This window comes from Delphinapterus leucas, chromosome 1 (assembly GCF_059928025.1).
Source record: "Delphinapterus leucas isolate spDelLeu-1000000601 "Yukka" chromosome 1, BTC_Dleu_Yukka2, whole genome shotgun sequence".
NCBI lineage: Eukaryota > Metazoa > Chordata > Mammalia > Artiodactyla > Monodontidae > Delphinapterus > Delphinapterus leucas.
Genome location: NC_143129.1, coordinates 162105398 through 162124338, shown reverse-complemented (window position 1 = coordinate 162124338; position 18941 = coordinate 162105398). Strand labels below are relative to the sequence as shown.

The following is an 18941-nucleotide window of genomic DNA, read 5'->3' as shown; positions in this document are numbered from 1 at the left end:
ACCCATGAAAAGAAGAGTTTAGAGCATCAGAGGTAAACTAATCTGAAGGCTTTTCTAGCCATGTTCTTTAAAAATTTTAATGTGATTGTCTTTAGGCAGGGCATGCACTCTCCAGTTTGCTACTGTCCCCACCACTCTTATCTTTAAATTCTATCCAGTTTACACTTTGATGTCACCTCCCTGATCCTCAGAATCATTAGCAATTCCTGACTTAAATTCATATAGCCATTCAACAAGGATTTACACAGCCCCTATTTTGTACTAGGCATTGTGCTGGCTACTCCATAATCTAAAGACCAAATGATTTAGGTCCCTTCCAGAAGATAAAATGACTTTCCATCAGTTTCTTCTCTCTTACACAACTTCCCTATATTGTATAAATTATTATATAAACCTTGGCAGTATTACGAGGATTGACTGAGTTCTGAAGAAGCAATTTAAAAATCTTCTGTCCCGGGCTTCCCTGGTGGCGCAGTGGTTCAGGATCCGCCTGCCAATGCAGGGGACACAGGTTCGAGACCTTGTCTGGGAGGATCCCACATGCCGCGGAGCAACTGGGCCCGTGAGCCACAACTACTGAGCCTGCGCGTCTGGAGCCTGTGCTCCGCAACAAGAGAGGCCACGATAGTGAGAGGCCCACGCACCGCGATGAAGTGGCCCCCTCTCGCTGCACCTAGAGAAAGCCCTCGCACAGAAACACAGCAAAAATAGATAAATAAGTAAATAAATTTATTTAAAAAAAAAACTTAAGCCGCAATTTCCTCACAAATGTTTAAAAAAAAAAAAAAAATCTGTCCCGGACTTCCCTGGCCACACAGTGGTTAAGAATCCGCATGCCAATGCAGGGGACTCGGGTTCGAGCCCTGGTCCAGGAAGATCCCACATGCCGTGGAGCAACTAAGCCTGTGCGCCACAACTACTGAAGCCCGTGCCTAGAGCACTTTCTCCGCAGCAAGAGAAGCTACCGCAATGAGAAGCCCACGCACTGCAATGAAGACTAGCCTCCCTGCTCGCCGCAACTAGAAAAAGCCCGCGCACAGCAACAAAGACCTAAGGCAGCCAAAAATAAATAAATAAAAATAAAAATAAAAATCTTCTGTCCTAAATATGCACCTGTCATGCACATCTGGAAAATGGCACAGACTGACAACCCCAGCCCCAGCCAGCACTGTATGGGTTGGATATCAATACTGATTAACACCAGGAAATAGACAAACACACAGAACTGCAAAACTAAGGTAAAGCCCACCCAAGAAAAAGCTTTCACTGAGCCTTAAGCATCTGAAGGACTTCATCTTTCTCATTCACTTCCATCCATTCCTATTTCTAGCGGTTTGTCATTGTATGTTAGGGAGCAGGGGGCAGAAAGGAAGTGTGCAGGTCAGACACATGCTCAAAAGATTATGAAATGGAGCCTAAGTTAGAAAGTATATGCTGCAACTTTTCCAGCCTCCCAAGATGGAATGAATGAGTGTGCATGTGTGCGTGTGTGCGTGTGTGTGCACGTGTGTGCATATAAATCTTACCCAACACATTTCTGCCTACCACAAAACGATTTTAAATTCAAGGTGACTCAACACCTGTCATCAATAGTGTGGCAGGTGGGCGATAGAAGCATAAAAGAAATGAATAGGTTTTGAAATGGAAGTAATAAACACCACTGGATTAGCAAGCTGATTAGAAGGGCAATGTCTCACAAACCATGCATGAGAGAGGCAGTTATTTTCATGTGAACTCCCAACCAGTCATTCCTCTGAAACCTACAATTGCCTAAGGGCACAAATCACTGCTAGGGTCCAGTCAAAGGCTTGCTGACCAGAGGCAGGAACACCACCACATCACCAAGATCCAAATGGCTTGTTATAGAATCAAAGGGAAACAGCCCAGGGAGAGAACACACACCTCCACAATACTTGACAAATGAAAATTTAGAAAAGCTTGCAAGAGTTCTGGCATTTAGGGCGTTACAAGTACACCCGAAATAAAAGCACTCTCTGTTACAGCAGCTGTTCAGACAGCGCAGGGGGTAATGTTTACTTAATGCTTCAGGTTGATGGGGGAATGTATCATAGTTCAGTCTGTCAGCTACATATGTGGAACTCCATTTATGTACCCAGAGATAAGATATGTTTGAACAACGACAGAGCAAGTCTGAAACAGCCTATTCAGCTGGTATGAGTAATTAAGAATAAAGCTCTTAAAAAAAAAAAAAGTCTCAGATATTTGGGAAAGTTACAGAACAGACTGCCATGAATAGCTTTGCTTATATTTGTAGACACTGTTTTCCAAATAGCTGGAAAAATGAACAGATTGTTCTGGGAGGTCGTGTTTCCAATTTGTTCCTAGCTTCCAGTCTGTTCATCAGATAAGAAAGCACAAGGAGAGTCAGCTAATACTCTTCACCAACTGCATCTATCTTCGATTGCGCACAACCACGGTGAGAGGAAAGAAAGCAAAGCTTTCCTGGAATCTCGCCTGAGGTCTTTTCTCTTGACTTCCTTTATTTCACCTTTGTGCTCACTGCAGCCACCACACGACCCCTCGGTAGGGCATAATTTCCAAGTCCTGAATAAGGCAGGTTTCGCATCGTAATTTACACGTAGTGCTCAGCCCCGCCCCCCTTATTCAGCATCAACTTGCTGTCCTGGTGGGGAGAACAAACACCAGAGACTGAAGCTAGCGGGTAGGGAGGAAGAAGGCCAGCAGCGTCTCGCGGCTGGTCTGTCTGTCTGGGGATGGAGGGAGCCGCAAGACCAGGCCCGCGCCCGAAAGAAGCGGGGTTCAGCCTGAGACTCGAGCTCCGCACCTACAAAGCCAGAAGCAGCTGGCTGCCCTAGCCGGGCCAGGAGCGCCACCTCCGGGTCCCAACACCCGGCCAGCGCACCCCCAGAAACAGCCCGTCCCGCTTGCCCCTCCCCTGAGCTCGTGGTACTCGGCCCGGCAGCCAGCCGCCCCCGGCCACCTACCGGGGCTCAAGGCCACAAAGCGAGGCCCCGGCTCTCGGCGGCCTCCGCCTCCTCCAGGTCCATGGGGTCGGGGCCCCAACCTTCGCTCCCCTCACCCGGGGGAGGAGGAAAAGGAAGAAGGCAATGCGGGCTCCCCACCCGGACAGCTCACTCTGGCCTCAGCCTCCCTGGACAGCGACGGCGGCCGGAAACGCCGCCCCCTCCCACCTCCCGGACTCAACCCGGAAACACACTCTTGATGCTAAACAAGCCCTCCTGTCCCCCCGGAAGCTCAATTCCAGCCGCGAGCCCGAGGGGGAGGAGGGGTAGTGCTGGGGGGTAGAACTACGCACGAGCGAAGGAACCTGCGTCCCCAGGCTGTCGCCTCCCGCTCTCCAGAAGCGGTCTGCACCTTCGCCCGCCCTGCGCGAGCCCCAGGCCCCAGACTCTGGCAATACCCACAAGCAAGATGGCGGCAACGGCAGCAGCCCCTACGGCTTAGCGCCCAGCTGTGCCATTGGCTAGAGCCTGGAGTGAGGCCGCCGCGGATTGGCCGAGAGCGCTGCGGGGGTGGGGGTGGAGCTGCAGCAGCCTGGAGCCGGGAGTGGGCAACGCGGCGTGAGCAGCGGCCCCAGGCTCCCGGAGCACCGCGCTCGGAGAAGACTTCGCCGCTCGGGGCCGCAGCCTGGTGAGCTCAGCCCCCTTCAAGCCCTCCCTTACATCCCAGCCGGGGCCACTTCGAGCCGGCGCTTATCGATGCCGACACACCCCGGGGACCCTATCGCGACTCCATCGCGCCATATCGCGACATCATCGTGCCTTGTCGAGACTCCATTTTGCCACAGCCCTTCTCAATATATAGCTATATCTTTTTTAAAATTTTGCTCTGTCATCTTTGGGGGCTGTCCCATGTCGTGGTTTTGCCGTGATCTCTCCGTGACATAACCGCGCCATCGTGAAGTGTGAGCTCATCGCCGCCCTGTCGTGACTTCATCAATGTCGTGTTGTGACCTGGCTGCGGCGGGACAGGTGGTGACCGTCAGGAACCCTCCTTCCCTTCTCATCTCCCCATCTCAGCTGCCCCTCTTCGATTATCCGGCTTTTGGAGTCTCCGTTGTCCTGGGAGCTACCCGGGACCCCTTCTTGCTTCTCCAGCCCCTGCCGGCGTCCACAGGCTGGTAGCCGGGCGGGGAGGGTGAGGAGAGGGAGCGCAAGGGGTTAATTCTGCTGCTGCTTCTGTTGCTCCGCTGCTGCAGCTTCTGCCCGAGGGAGGGAAAGGAGAGGAGGCAAGGAGCCTGCGGGGGCGACTGAGAGCCCTGGCTGGAGGGATGGGGTCTCCAGAGGGCCCTCTGAGCTTTCCCTGGTTAGCACCTTGCTTCCTCCCTTCTGCTGAAGCTTGTCTCCTGTCTCTCCTGAAGAAGGGAGGGGAAAGGAAACCTGGGATGCCCTTTTCCCTCATGCCAGCCTGAGTCCGGATAATCGAACTTCACCCGTGTATGTCTCCATTCCTCCCTGTCTGTCCTCACCACTCCCTCCCTGTACGCCTGGTGGAGGGAAACAAAACCTGGCCTCTGGTGCCAGGGAGCAGCTGAGCAGTGGGGCCAGCCCCCTCCCACCCCCAGGAGACTGGTGAGGAGAGCTGTCCAGCTGAGCAGCAGGATGCATGGTCCTTCTTTCCCACTTTCCGGAGGTGACCTTGGACCAGGGTCCCTTCTTCATCCCTAAGGACTTGAGGGTCCAGCCCCTTAAAGGGGCTCCCCCAAGGGAGGTCAGTCCTGAGGAGTCCATCCCTTCTGATCCTCCCCTCCCTCTGTGCTAATCCCTCCCTCCCTCCCTCCTCCACTCCTCCCTCCTCCACTCCCTCCTCCCCTCCCACCCCTCCTCTGCAGAGGGATGCTCAGTCCCTCTTGTGTTCACAGTTGGGCAAGGCGGGCATCATGGCCTCGGATTGCGAGCCAGCTCTGAACCAGGCAGAGGGCCGAAACCCCACCCTGGAGCGCTACCTGGGAGCCCTCCGTGAGGCCAAGAATGACAGCGAGCAGTTTGCAGCCCTGCTGCTAGTAAGGAACTGACTGACAGTTGGGAGGTGGGAAGGGCTGGGTGGTTGGGCTCCCTAGGAATGGGGTCAACAAGTCCCCAAGGATATATAGGTGGTGTTGGTAACCCTGGAGGCACCAAAGAAGGCCCAAGGCACCTACCTGTGGACTCATTTTGGCTCCCCTGCGTATGGGAGCAAAGGGGAGAATGGGGGTGAATAAAGCTTGTGGCCCTAGGAGCCTTGGAGGAAGCTGAGTGGGTCTGCTCTCTGGGGCGTCCCAGAGCAGATGGGAGCTGACTCATAGGGTTGCAGCAGCAGGCAGTAACTAGTGCAGAATACCTGAGGGCTGGGGATGTTTGTTCTGGAGGTGGAGAGAGTAGCAGACTGGAAGTGACTGGGAAGGGGTCCTAGGGGGTGGCCAGGATGCGTATGTAGGTTGCGGGTGAAGGATCTGGTTCGGGGCTTAGCCCTGGAGGAACCCAAGCTGGGGACAGCAGAACAGGAGCTGCAGTGCTGGGAAGGGGTGGGGGGGGGGTGAAGGGAGGAGGGAGTACAGCCTGCTTGTTTGCCATGGCAACAGGGAGAAGGCTCCAGAGTCAAGGGCTCACACTGCAGCAGAGGAGGTGTTTAGGTGAAATGTAAGGGGAAATGTTTTGACAGGCAGAGCGGCGAGACACAGGAGCCATTTCCCCTGAGAAGGTGGCGGGAGTGGATCAGAGACTTCTCTGGAGAGAGCAATTAGGGAGGGACCCCAAATCCTTGGAGAATTTTAAACACTGAGTTCTAAGCCTCTTCCAACTCAGGATGTGTTGGACATCAGGAAGAATTTAGCTTAGACATCAGGAAGAACTTCCCAACTAACCAGGTAATGAAACAGTAGAGTGAGTAGTTGAGGAGGACCTGACCTCCCTTCCACAGGGATCACAGATGAGGGATCCCAGAGGTCACACCTGTCTGCCTCTGGGGAGAAGGAAGGAGCTGGATGAAGTGATCTCTGGGAGACCTCCTGACCCCAGAGTGAATCTTGTTATATAACCTAGTCCTGCTAATGGTCAACCCCCAGAGTGCAGGGGACAGTCTTTGCCACCCCTTCCTTTCATCCTGCTGATAGCATATACCTCCCTTAGGTGACCAAGGCAGTCAAAGCAGGTGACATCGATGCCAAAACTAGGCGGCGGATCTTTGATGCTGTCGGCTTCACCTTCCCCAATCGTCTCCTGACTACCAAGGAGGCACCGGATGGCTGCCCTGACCATGTTCTCCGGGCCTTGGGTGTGGCCCTGCTGGCCTGCTTCTGCAGTGACCCTGAACTAGCTGCCCATCCCCAGGTCCTGAACAAGATCCCCATCCTTAGCACCTTCCTCACAGCCCGGGGGGACCCTGACGATGCTGCCCGCCGTTCCATGATTGATGACACCTACCAGTGCCTGACAGCTGTGGCAGGCACACCTCGTGGGCCCCGACACCTCATTGCCGGTGGCACTGTGTCTGCCCTGTGTCAGGCATACCTGGGGCATGGTTATGGCTTTGACCAGGCCCTGGCACTCCTGGTGGGGCTGTTGGCCGCTGCTGAGACACAGTGCTGGAAAGAGGGGGAGCCTGACCTGCTGGCTGTTTTGCGGGGCCTCAGCGAAGATTTCCAGAAAGCCGAGGATGCCAGCAAGTTTGAGCTCTGCCAGCTGCTGCCCCTCTTTCTGCCCCCAACAACTGTGCCCTCTGAATGCCTCCGGGATCTGCAGGCCGGGCTGGCACGGATCCTGGGCAGCAAGCTGAGCTCCTGGCAGCGCAACCCAGCACTGAAGCTGGCAGCCCGCCTGGCGCACGCCTGCGGCTCCGACTGGATCCCAGCGGGCAACTCCGGGAGCAAATTCCTGGCCCTGCTGGTGAATCTGGCATGCGTGGAGGTGCGGCTGGCACTGGAGGAGACAGGCACAGAGGTGAAAGAGGATGTGGTGACCGCTTGCTATGCCCTCATGGAGTTGGGGATCCAGGAGTGCACCCGCTGTGAGCAGTCACTGCTTAAGGAGCCACAGAAGGTGCAGCTTGTGAGCGTCATGAAGGAGGCCATCGGGTCTGTCATCCACTACCTGCAGCAGGTGAGGGTGCAGTGCCCCACCCGAGGGGGCCCAGTGTGGGAGGGGGAGCCAGAAGGCAAGGGAAAGGGGGCAGTGAAACCCCGAACCTGGGTGTATGGGGAGACAGAGAAGACGTTCCTACCTACCTACGGAGGGCTGATCCTGCAGCACTCCAGGGAGTAGTGTGTGGCCAAGCCTCCCTCTCCCTCCCTGAGCCTCCACACAAGCACCATACCACACGCCATATGTGCACTCCCATCACAGTACACACACGCACACACACAACACAGAAACCTCCTACTCACAACCCTCCCCCCGGTCCACACACACGAAAGTGAAGCAGTCTGTTCTGTTCAGTCTACAGCATGGCCTTACACACACACACATACAAACTTGTAACAGTACAGGGAAAAGGAGCAGGGCTGCCTGCTTCCTGTCCTCTGTGGCCGGTCTGCTAACTCCATTTGATCACCTGCCCCATCATCCCTCCTGCCTGAGAGTCCAGCTCTCCTGTCCTGCAGATGTTCCCTCAGCACTCCGGTCTCTTTTTTTTTTTTTTTTTTTTTTTTTTGCGGTACGCGGACCTCTCACTGTTGTGGTCTCTCCCGTTGCGGAGCACGGGCTTCAGACGTGCAGGCTCAGCGGCCATGGCTCACGGGCCCAGCCGCTCCGCGGCATGTGGGATCTTCCCGGACTGGGGCACGAACAGTGTCCCCTGCAAAAGCAGGCGGACTCTCAACCACTGCGCCACCAGGGAAGCCCAACACTCTGGTCTCTTTAGTAGCCTGCTCCAGCTGCATACCCCACACACCGTGCCAAGCTCCCATTGTCTCATTCTTTCTGATTTAGCCCAAAGTGGGGCTTCTCTCCTGGCCTCCCACCCCAGGTCAGAGCCACTGTAGAGGGAGTGTTTTCTTAGCTTTGGACCTGTGAGTCTCCTTCTAGCCTTGAGATGCTTTAGAGGCTGAGTCCCAGCGAGTGCAGGGGCATGTTGTCTAAAGTCCAGTTCCCTCAGCAGGCATGCCCTGAGGGCCTGCTCTGTGCCAGCCCCCGGTTGAGTGTGTCCCAACCATGCGCTGGCTTCTGGGTACACAGGGCCTGCCTTTGCAGGGCTCACAGGCCAGCATTCCCTTCCACTTGTGTTATTCCTAGCCTGGCCGGCATGCGGGCCAGGCAGGGGAGGTCCTCTGGTCCTGCTCCATCTCAGGGGAGCCCTTTGGCAACAGGTGGGGCCAGAGAAGCAGAAGGAGCCCTTTGTGTTTGCTTCCGTGCGGATCCTGGGTGCCTGGCTAGCCGAAGAGACCTCATCCCTGCGCAAGGAGGTCTGCCAGCTGCTGCCCTTCCTCGTCCGCTATGCCAAGACCCTCTACGAGGAGGCCGAGGAGGCCAATGACCTCTCCCAGCAGGTGGCCACCTTGGCCATCTCCCCCACCACCCCGGGGCCCACCTGGCCAGGGGATGCTCTCCGGTGAGTTTGTAGTTATGGTCTGTTCAGCCAGAATGTGCTAAAGGAAGGAGTAACACGGATACCTCCCCTCTCCCCACACTGGGCTGTGCTGGGCTTCCTGACGGGGGCCTGAGGTGTGGTAGTATTTCTGTTTGTTGGGGGTGGGGTGAGGGGTTGTTCCCTCAGGACACCTGGGCTTCCTAGTCTCACCTGCCAACCCCAGGTTACTCTGTAAAGAGAGAACTGCTATTGAGCACCTGCTGCCTGCCAGGCATTTTACTGTACCCTTTACCATTTTGATCTCATTTGGTCCACGCAGCAAATCTAGGACAGAAGTCTCATCCACATCTTCAGGATGAGGAAATTGAGACTAAAGGAGGTTAAAGTAACTTACCCACACTCACAGCCCAAGCTTGAGCCCAGGCCTGTGCTCTTTCTGCAGTGCCTACAAAGATGTGTTTTCCTTCTCCCCTACTTCCCTTTCTCTTAGATGGGGTGCCCCCCCAAAAAGGGAATCCTGGTGCCTTCATTTCTCCCCACACACATCTGTCCCTTCTACACCCCCAGGCTCCTCCTGCCCGGCTGGTGCCACCTGACAGTCGAAGATGGGCCCCGGGAGATCCTGATCAAGGAGGGGGCCCCCTCACTTCTGTGCAAGTACTTCCTGCAGCAGTGGGAACTCACATCCCCTGGCCATGATACCTCAGTGCTGCCCGACAGCGTGGAGATCAGCCTGCAGACCTGCTGTCACATCTTCCTCAACCTTGTGGTCACTGCACCGGGGCTGATCAAGTGAGGCCGGGGAGGAATTGGAGGAAGCAGGGGTCCTGCTCAAACTTGCCCCAAATCTCGGTCTCCTACTTTGCTTCCCTGTGCCCATCGGTTCCTATTAGTGTTAGAATGAAAGGGTCTCAGAATGGAAGAGAGAGCCACCCCACACAGGGATTTGGTATATGTGGAAGCCCTCTGGGCATGTATGTCTACCTGCTCCAGCCATAACCCAGTCTCTGCTCCCCAGATGCCACGGATGGGGCCCAAAGTTAACTGTTCACCCTGCTGCCTAATTTCTTGCCAAACCCTGGCCTGGTAAAGCTGGGAGCCCAGCATCCCAGGTTTCCTCAGGGTTGGTCTGGCTCCACTAATCTCCCGCCTCCCATCTTTCACTCCCTTTCTCCCCAGGCGAGATGCCTGCTTCACTTCTCTAATGAACACCCTGATGGCGTCGCTGCCCGCGCTAGTACAGCAGCAGGGGAGGCTGCTTCTGGCTGCCAATGTGGCCACCCTGGGCCTCCTCATGGCCCGGCTCCTTAGCACCTCTCCAGGTAAGCCCTGGGGACCCAGTCCTAACAGATGGAAGCAGAAGACCTGGGTGGACCTGCTGTGTGCTGGGCATAAGTCATCCTTTTCTGAAATTCTGAACAGAATTTTCCAGTCAAGGAAATCTCTGAAGTGCGCCTCCCTCCCCCGCCCCACCCCACCCTTCTTCCCCAAATGATAACGTTTTCTTCCTTCTGAAGCCTTTTAAGGCAAGGTCTGGTGGGTGTAAGTACAGGCCCGCTCGGAGGCACAGGCTTAAGCACCTGGAATCCCCAGCAGCCCAAGGAATCTGAATTCTGTGTTTTCAAGGTGGAGCCGCCCCCTCCCAGGCCTTGAGTCAGAAACATGACTTTTCTCCATTGAGGTTTTTCTGTGCTCGGCACCGCACCTCGTGACAGGCTTCGGTGCTCCTGTGCACTTACCTTCCCCACCTCCCACCTCACTCTGGCTGCATGCGGTAGGGAGGGGCATCCGCTTCAGCCCCCTGCCAGCCCTCTGTGTCTCCCACTTTGGCCGTGGGTGTCTGCTTGGGTCCCTCTGTCCCTGCCTGTTCCCTGTACCCCATCTGTCTGGTTGGAGGAGCGGCACAGATGCCTGGGAACAGGGTGTAATGAGCCTGTACCCTCAGCTGCCTCTGTTCCCTGTGTGGGGGGGCCCCAGTAGGGTACCTGGCAGCTGGAAGGGGAGCACGTCCCAGTAGACCAGGAGCTCCCCCCTTCCCTCTAGCCCCTGAGCTCCCTCAGATCCAGGCTGCATGTCCACAGCCCCTGAGTAGAGCCACAGTGCTGGTTCACCCACAAATGCCACCAGGTTAGCCTAACAGCCCCGGGAGAGCATCTGCAGTGCAGGGGCCGAACCCCTGCAGGCAGGCGAGCCAAGCCTGGACCCCAGCCCATGGCCCCCTCTGGCACCCTCTTCTGGCCTGAGAATCAAATTGCTGCACCCTCCTCAGCCTACAAAGTGCGAGGCCCAGCGGAAGCTCCCATCACTACTCAGGCTACAGGAGGGTCCGACCACGAGGCAGTGTCCCAAGATTATTACATTTCATTCTCACGACAGAGTTCTAAGATTAGCACTATTGGCCCCATTTTACTAGTGAAGAAACAAGACCCAGAAAAGTGAATTAACCAAGGTCACACACTGAAGTCAGAGGGAGGGTTTGAACGCAGGCAGGCTGATTCCAGGCTATGCTTCGGCTCCTGAGTATGCCCACCAGGAAGGGAAGGGGCTGGTGAGGCAGCTCGTTCATGCCCCCCTCCCTCCTTGCCTTCCAGCTCTTCAGGGAACACCAGCGTCCCGAGGTTTCTTCGCAGCTGCCATCCTCTTCCTGTCGCAATCCCACGTAGCACGGGCCACACCTGGCTCAGACCAGGCAGTGCTGGCCCTGTCCTCCGACTACGAGGGCATCTGGGCGGATCTACAGGAGCTCTGGTTCCTGGGCATGCAGGCCTTCACAGGCTGCGTGCCCCTGCTGCCCTGGCTGGCCCCCGCCGCCCTGCGCTCCCGCTGGCCACAGGAGCTGCTCCAGCTGCTGGGCAGCGTCAGCCCCAACTCTGTCAAGCCTGAAATGGTAGCCGCCTATCAGGGTGTCCTGGTTGAGTTGGCACGGGCCAACCGGCTGTGCCGGGAGGCCATGAGGCTGCAGGCAGGCGAGGAGACGGCCAGCCACTACCACATGGCCGCCCTGGAGCAATGCCTGGCAGAGCCCTGAGGGGGCATCCACTGCGGACAGACCCGGGGGCGGGCGGCAAGGGAAGGAGGGAGGAGGCATCTCCCCTGAAGCCCCCAAGTTGGACCCTCTCCCCCAACTTCCCCCCGCTAAACATCCCAGCTTTCTGGCTTTTCCGAGGGTGAGGGCATGGTGCCCATCCTTCAAGTGTAAGGAACTGCGTCACGCCCCCTGGGCCCGCTCAGGGGCAGGGATTGGCTTGGAAATCAGCATGGCTGTTCCCGCCAGGCCAGGGGAGGTTGGAGCAGCCCGCAGGGAGGGCGGCACTAGGTGTCATTGTGCCCGATGTCTGGCTCCCTCGCAGGAGGGAGGCCCCCAGATGGGACAGGGCTGGCAGGAGCTGGCTGCTTCAGCCCATGTGCCCTGCCGGCCAGGGCGTGGGCTCCCCTAGACTGTGGTGCCCCTCTGGACTTCCAGGTCCACGTCCTTTAAATTGGCCATTTGGTTTTTGCCCTTGGCCCCCTTGGGCAGAGAGCAGGCTCAGGCCGTTGACATCACAATTCTTCCTATCAACTTCAGTGACCCAGGGTCTGAACTGCCCCAGCCTTCCAGGGCAACCTGGGGCAGACAGCCCTGGTGGGGGGGTCGGGAAGCCTTCCACCTGAGCTACCTTGAGGGAACCCAGGAGCCCTTGGATCCTGGTCTCTAAGCTTTTGTGTTGTGTTGCAGCAGAGTGACAATGAGGGTTGGGGAGTTATTTATTTTGCCTGCCCTTTTCCCTGCTTGGACACCTGAGCATCTGATCCCTGTCCCCTTGGTGCCATATGGCCTGGCTGGAGATAGGAACCGAAGGGATGCTTACCCAGAATCCGCATGTCTCCCTAGTGACTGCACCCCATCACCATCCTAGTGCCTGGCTTTAACTCCCACCCCTGCTTGTGATTCCTCTCTGCAGAGAGACGCGACTGGCGGCTCCAGCAGGGACTACCTTTCTTATGAACCTGATCCCTTGCTTCCCTCTCCCCTTCCCTCCCCCAGTGCGTTCTGTGATCGCCCAGTTCAAAGCTGTGCACATGTGGACACTCAATAAATGTTCATTGGTGACAAGATGGCTCCTGTGTGGTCTGTCCTGCACCTTCTTCCTTCCAGGCCCCAGCAGCTCACAGCACACATGCCCTGCGAAACACACTTCACAAGTGTCATCTCATTCAGCCCTCCCAAGTATCCAGTGAAGCAAGCGTCGTCCTGATTCTCCAGGTGAAGAAACTCAAGCAGGGGTAGGTGATTTGTTCGAGGTGTTACAGCCAGTACGTGCCAGAGTCAAGGCTCCAGGCGGGCCATCCAACTTCTCAGCCCACACGCTTCAATGCCAGATCAGGTGACACACTCATATGTTGATGTGGCGAGGCCTCTGGGGGGGCTCTTGTGCTCCTGTGTACAAATGAAGTTCCACCCCTCCACGTCAGCAGACTGTGGCCAAGTGGCACTGCCACATCCTCCAATGTTTAAAGGGAAGTCAGAAATCTTAGTGTTTCTGTGAAATCTGATTTTGAATGTTGATATTTTTAATTAAATCAGTACTACCCCAACAGAACAGCTGCAGGCCAAACGTGACTTTCAGGCCACCAGCTGTTTACTTCTGTTCTATGCCAAGTGAGAAGGGGAAGGGTCTGAGAGCTTCGGTGGAGACTGGACCCAAGTACCCACTGCCTCACCAGGCCTGAACCAAAGCTGTAAGTCTGGAGCCAGACCAGCCTCTGGCCCACGTTCTGCAGACTCTTTTCTACCTAGGCCCTCAAGCCTGCAAGCATTGGTTGAGCACATCCTAAGTGCCTACCTGTGGTTGGCTATGCATAGACAGGAACACTCATTTATCTATTGGATGTACTGAAAGTCATGTCCTCGGCATGAAGTCCCTGAAATCCCTGAAAAATATGAAAAGACAAACCCTGCCTGTCGAGCAGCTTAAAATCTAGAGAGGAAACAGACAAGGCAAAGGACAGCTCCTAAAGATGTAAGCCGTTTCTTCCAGGGGAGTCTGAATAAAGTGTGGCTGGAGCATAAGAGCCCCTCAGCCTGGCTGAGTAAGTCCAGGAAAACTCGGAGAAAGTATTTGCGGCGAGACCTGAAGGGAGAAGGAGCTTGCCAGGTAGACAAGCCGAGAGACCGCAGCTTGGGAACTGCAAGTAGGTCACTACTGCTACAGTGGAGAGTGTGAAGTGGGGAGTGGTGGAAGATGAGGTTGGACCAGTGAGCAAGGACCAGATCTTACAGTTCCTGGTGTGCCAGGCTAAGCAGTTTGGATGTGGGGTCATGTTGAGACTGGATTTTTGAGCAGGTGGAATGCGATCCATTTGCATTTCAGAAAGATGACTTCGGCTGCAACAGGGATGACTGAGTCGGGGAGCTCGGAGAGGAGGTAGTAAGTCTGAATTGAGCCAGTGGCGGTGAGGGTGGAGAAAGTATAGGTCAGAGTTAGCTAATTGGGCTTGGTGATTAATTGGAAGTGAAGAGGGATAAAGAGCGAAGGATGACTCCCAGGTTCCTGATCTGGGCCAGTGACTGGATAGTGGGGCCACTCACTGTCACGGGGAACACTGAGAGAAAAACAGGTTTGTGTAAAATATAAGCTCATTTTGGTAAATGGTGAATGCGTATAGCTTATGTCCAGGAGGAAGTGGCTCTCTGCAGTCTGGAACTCAGAGAGAGGCCTGGGCAAGTGACAGATTTAGGAGTTGTCAGTATAGGGGGTCCTTAAAGTCAGGGAAGCGACTGAGATCATCTGGGGAAGTGAAAAGAGAAGAGAAGGGCCCCAAAGCCAAAGGCAACTACCCTTGGTCCTTGCTCTCAAAGTACTCTCCCTTGTGCGGTGGGGAAGAAAAACCCTGCATAAAGCCTCAAAATGCAAGGCAGACTGAGCTCTGTACTTTGGTGAGGGATGGTCAGAGAGTTCCCGGCTCTGGAATGGGGAGGGACTAGGCTAGCAGGGTAAGACCAAGTTTGCTCCTGGTAATTCAGCAGCAAGGGAGAAAGGGGGACCTGAGCTGCAGTTGTGAGATCTAACCACGAGGTGGCGCCTCAGCATCTCCTTGTGCCTGATTTCCCCCACCCTGCAAACAGCCCGGCCCAGAGCAGAAGGTTGTCAAAGGCTGGGAGGAGGGTGGCTGTGTCAACAATAAAGGAGGCCGGCCTGAGTCTTTTCTTAACATAAAGTCCAAACGCAAACTTAGGGCTTTCCTGGTGGCACAGTGGTTAAGATCCCGCCTGCCAATGCAGGGGACACGGGCTTGAGTTCTGGTTCGGGAAGATCCCACATGCCGCGGAGCAACTAAGCCCGTGCGCCACAACTACTGAGACCCGCGTGCCTAGAGCCCATGCTCTGCAGCAAGAGAAGCCACTGCAATGAGAAGCCCGCTCTCAGCAACTAGAGAAAGCCCGCGCGCAGCAACAAAGACCCAATGCAGCCAAAAATATAATTAATTAATTAATTTTTTAAAAAAACCCAAAAAAATGCAAACTCACTTTTTGAAAAGAGAGGGGAAGATTTGAGCCTGGGAGAAGAGCAATACGGCAAGTATGCCAAATGGGAGCCCATGTATGTTTGAGCATGCGTACCTACGTGTCGATATATGTCCTGTGTTTCCATGTATCCCATAAGTGTCTCTGTGCCCTCTGTGTCCAGGGGTGTCTGCACATGTACCCCTGTGCACATTCCAGGGCTCCACATGTGTGCATGTGTTCCAGAGAGTGGGCAACCAACAATGCCCACCTCCATGCCTCAGAAAGTGAGGAGCCCCTTGGTGAACAAGAAGGGCAATAGAGTCTGCAAGCACAGGACCCGGAAGCTTTGAGGAACCCCCAAAGCAGCAGCAGACCATGCAGAACATCCATCTCCCTAGTAGCCATAAGTGAAATCATTCATTTATCAGGTGACCTCCCCAGATTATACCTGGGTTCTATGTCTAGCTACCCAGGGTCATGTTCACATGGAGGCTTCCTAAAGGATGCCTCAGTAGGCTGAGGGATTCATAAACTCATCCATTCATTCATTTGTCATTTATTTAATGAGCGTTTGCTGAGCACCTGCCATGTACCAAGCCCAGCACTAGACTAGACATATTTTCTCTTTCTCCTTTCATCTTCTTCTTGTGAACGGGTTCAATTGGCAGGAAAGGAAGATTAGGTTCAGCTGCAAGGAGCCTAAAATGCTGGTTACAGTGTTTAAAATTTTTCTCCCCAAAGATGAGCCATGAAGAACCGCAGGAGAGTTTTTAGTCAGGAGGTAACATGGTCCAGTCATTTTTGTGGAAGAAGAGATATGAATGAAGGCAGGAGACCATTTGGGGGTGGGGGGTTGTTGCAATGGTCTAGGCAGTGGTACTCAGACTTGACTTTGCTTCTGAGCCACCTTACAGGCAATGGCTGGGCCCCACTCCCAGAGTTACTGATTCAGTGGGTCTGGGTGGGGTCCAAGAACTGGCAAGTTCTTCTAACAAGTTCCCAGATGTCGTAGGTGATGCTGGTCCAGGGACCACACTTTGAGAACTACTGGTCTATGAGGAAGAGTATGGTAGCTTAAGATGCTGACAGAGGATGGAGAGAGATGTTTAAGGATTAGAAATGACAACACTCTATGAGGATTAGCTTATGGAGGTGAGGGAAAGGACAGAGGCTGGGATGGCTCTTCTTAATTTGAAGGATGGTGGTGCCACTTAAAGAACTATAGAACACAGGAGGAGAGGCAGGCTGGGGTTGGTGGTGGGGGTGGAGGAAATGTTGAGTTTAGTTTGGGCCTTGGAAAGTCTCAGATGGCTGCAACAAGGTGTCTGGAGGAAAGATCCAGCTGACAAGTGCATCTATGGGTCTGGATTTTTGGTGAGAGATACAGACTGGAGATAACAAGGTTGGGAGATAACAGCAGACAGGTAGTCATTAAAGTCTTGAGAGGGGATGAACTCACTAGTGAAGAGTGTAGATAGGAAGAAAAGGCAAGAGCTGCAACTCTGGGAATGAATAACTGACCTTAAGGATGTGAGTGAAAAGAGGGGAGATAGAAAAGGAGACTGAGGGACTTCCCTGATGGTCCAGTGGTTGAGAATCCACCTTCCAATGCAGGGGACGTGGGTTCGATCCCTGGTCGGGGAACTAAGATCCCACATGCTGCGGGGCAACTAAGCCCACGCTCCACAACTATTGAGCCTGTGCGCTCTGGAGCCCACGCCACAACTAGAGAGAAGCCCGTATGCCTCAACGAAGATCCCACATGCCACAACTAAGACCCAAAGCAGCCAAATAAATAAATAAATTTTTTTTTTTTTTAAAAAAGAAGACTGAGAAATGGTCAGATTAGAAAGGAGGAGAAAGAAGCAAGAAGAGGTTGTCTTAAGCTGCAGGGAAGCAGGGTGAGGAAACCCAAGGAAGCCACTGGGCAGGCAGCTCTTCCTGTCATTCTGGCCTTCCCAAGCCTACTGGAGAGAGCAGGAGAGCCCCAGAGCTAGGCACAGGCGTCATCAGCCTCGCTGCTCCTGGACGTCTCCCAAAGGGGTCCACCGAGCTGCATGCATTCAGTCACACATACACCTGTCCTGGAGCCCGATATCTAATGTCCTGTGGCTAAAGTTGAGGGTCGGGGGAAGAGGGGTCTCACCATTGACTCACATATCCACACATATAGACACACACACACACACACACACACACACACACACACACACACACACATACTCCTGACCTCTGATCTGTCCTAGGCATGAGGTTGCAGAGCTGCCCAATTTTGCTTCGTCTACCACCCTAGCTGGTGGTTCCACCTTCTGGAAAGTTCTTAGTGATGAAACCTTGCCTGCTTCTAGCCTCCTCATTCCCCCAAAGCCTCCCAGGCTGAGATGACCCAGACCTGAGTTCTGCACCTGCCGTGTGCCTTCTGGGATGCCCTCCTCAAGTCTCCTCCACATACCTCCCATGCGTTAATGGTGTCACCTCTATCTCCCTTTCTCCTCTAATTTAGCTCAATATTTTTACCTTTACTTTCTCATCTTCCACCTCATTAGAAAGGGGCCTAAGAAAACATCTAGCCCTCTCTTCCTTCCCGTACCTTTTTTTAAAAAATAATTTAAAAAAAAATTTTGGCCATGCCGCACGGTGTGTGGGATCTTAGTTCCCTGGCCAGCGATTGAACCCACGCCCCTTGCATTGGAAGCACACAGTCTTAACCACTGGACCGCCAGGGAAGTCCCCCTACCATACTTTTTTATTGTTGTTTGTTGTTGAAGTTGCAGAAACTGAGGTCAGAGAGGAAAAAGGTCTTGCCCAGAATCACACAGTCCATCGGAGTCAGGACTAAATTCTAGGCACCTGAGTCTAAGGCAATATAGAATAGTAATTCTGAACCCAGAAAGAGGCTAGAAGCAGACTACACCAGCTCTGCCACTTAACTAGCACCTTGATCTTGGGAAAGTCATGTCACCTCTCTGTGCCTCACTTTTCTCAACTGAGAATGGGGGTGATAAGGGTTTCTATCTCATAGGGCTGTTGTGAGAGTTAAATAACTCAATACTCATCAAATACTTAGCATAGAGTCTGGCACACTCTGTAATGTTTGCTGTGATTATTTCTACTCTGCCCTGGTCTGAGCATCTTCCCTTTTTTAATTTTTATTTTTATTACTTTCTTTTAGCACCTTCCATCTGCTTTCTTAATTCCCATTCCCCTTAGCATTCCTCTCATTTCCCTTTCTTTAATCCTTGTCCCTGTTCCTTAGGAAGGGAAGGTTGGGTTTTGAAGGAAAGAAAGATAGAGTGACTGCAGGAAGTGGAACATGCTTGAGAGCCAGCCAGTGCCTGCCATGGCAACACACAAACACACAGCCTGCGCATGTTAGTGTAATGAGAGCACGCGGTCCACATGATGTCAGTTACACACAGCTTCACTCAACATCCTCTGGGGGCCCACAATCAGTCAGCCCGGGCCCTCGTGGCTTCAGAAATAGCTTGAGCCCTTCTCAGGTGGAACTCATGATGCCCAACCCCAGTGTCAGGCAACTCTCTCTGTCGGGCCAGTTTGTGTCTCCAACTTCCTCAGACCCTGGCTTGGCACTGGGAGTTACCAGCTGGGGGAAGCCTGAGTGAAGTAAGCACCCTCAGAGGGGCTTTGATCCAGAAATGTGCAGAGAACACACACACACACACACACACACACACGTACTGACATATGTGTGCACATGAGCCAGCAGGCTTGAGTCTGCAGCTCACAAACTTCTTCCACCTTCAAGACTGCCCACCTCATCCATAATCCGGTGAGGCGGTTAGAGAAAGGACTGATACCCATTTTACAGACAGGGGAGCTGAGGCCGAGGAGGAGTAGTGCTTTGCTCAAAGGCAAAGGTGCAATAGAACCGATAGCAAACTAGGGCCCTTATGTCCCAGCCTCGAATCCTTCTCTGTTTCAAGGTGAC

The 18941-nt window shown here is 54.1% G+C and overlaps 2 protein-coding genes across 5 annotated transcripts in view; one reads left to right on the top strand and one right to left on the bottom strand.

The window, feature by feature from the left end:
* Positions 1–3412, bottom strand: part of KIAA0319L (KIAA0319 like) — a 114009-nt gene extending 110597 nt beyond the window's left edge. Inside the window, exon 1 of one of the 2 annotated variants that reach the window (XM_022575209.3) lies at positions 3299–3412. The gene's annotated coding sequence lies outside the window, so the exon portion shown is untranslated. Of the gene's footprint in view, positions 1–2966; positions 3177–3298 lie in introns of those variants that run through there. The other variant, XM_022575208.3, reaches the window with a different exon arrangement.
* On the top strand, positions 3200–12598 carry NCDN (neurochondrin). Of its 3 annotated transcripts, XM_022575211.2 has the most exons (8): positions 3201–3633; positions 3907–3974; positions 4865–5005; positions 6111–7079; positions 8285–8526; positions 9073–9297; positions 9685–9827; positions 11097–12598. In XM_022575211.2, exons 2-8 carry the CDS (start codon positions 3942–3944, stop codon positions 11531–11533), a joined length of 2190 nt encoding a protein of 729 aa, XP_022430919.1. In that variant the 5' UTR covers positions 3201–3633; positions 3907–3941; the 3' UTR covers positions 11534–12598. The 3 variants fall into 3 exon arrangements, with proteins under 3 accessions (XP_022430920.1, XP_022430919.1, XP_089752412.1); XM_022575212.2 differs by lacking the exon at positions 3907–3974 and having other exon boundaries at positions 3200–3633; XM_089896286.1 differs by having other exon boundaries at positions 3201–3974.
* Positions 12599–18941: the final 6343 nt, after the last annotated feature.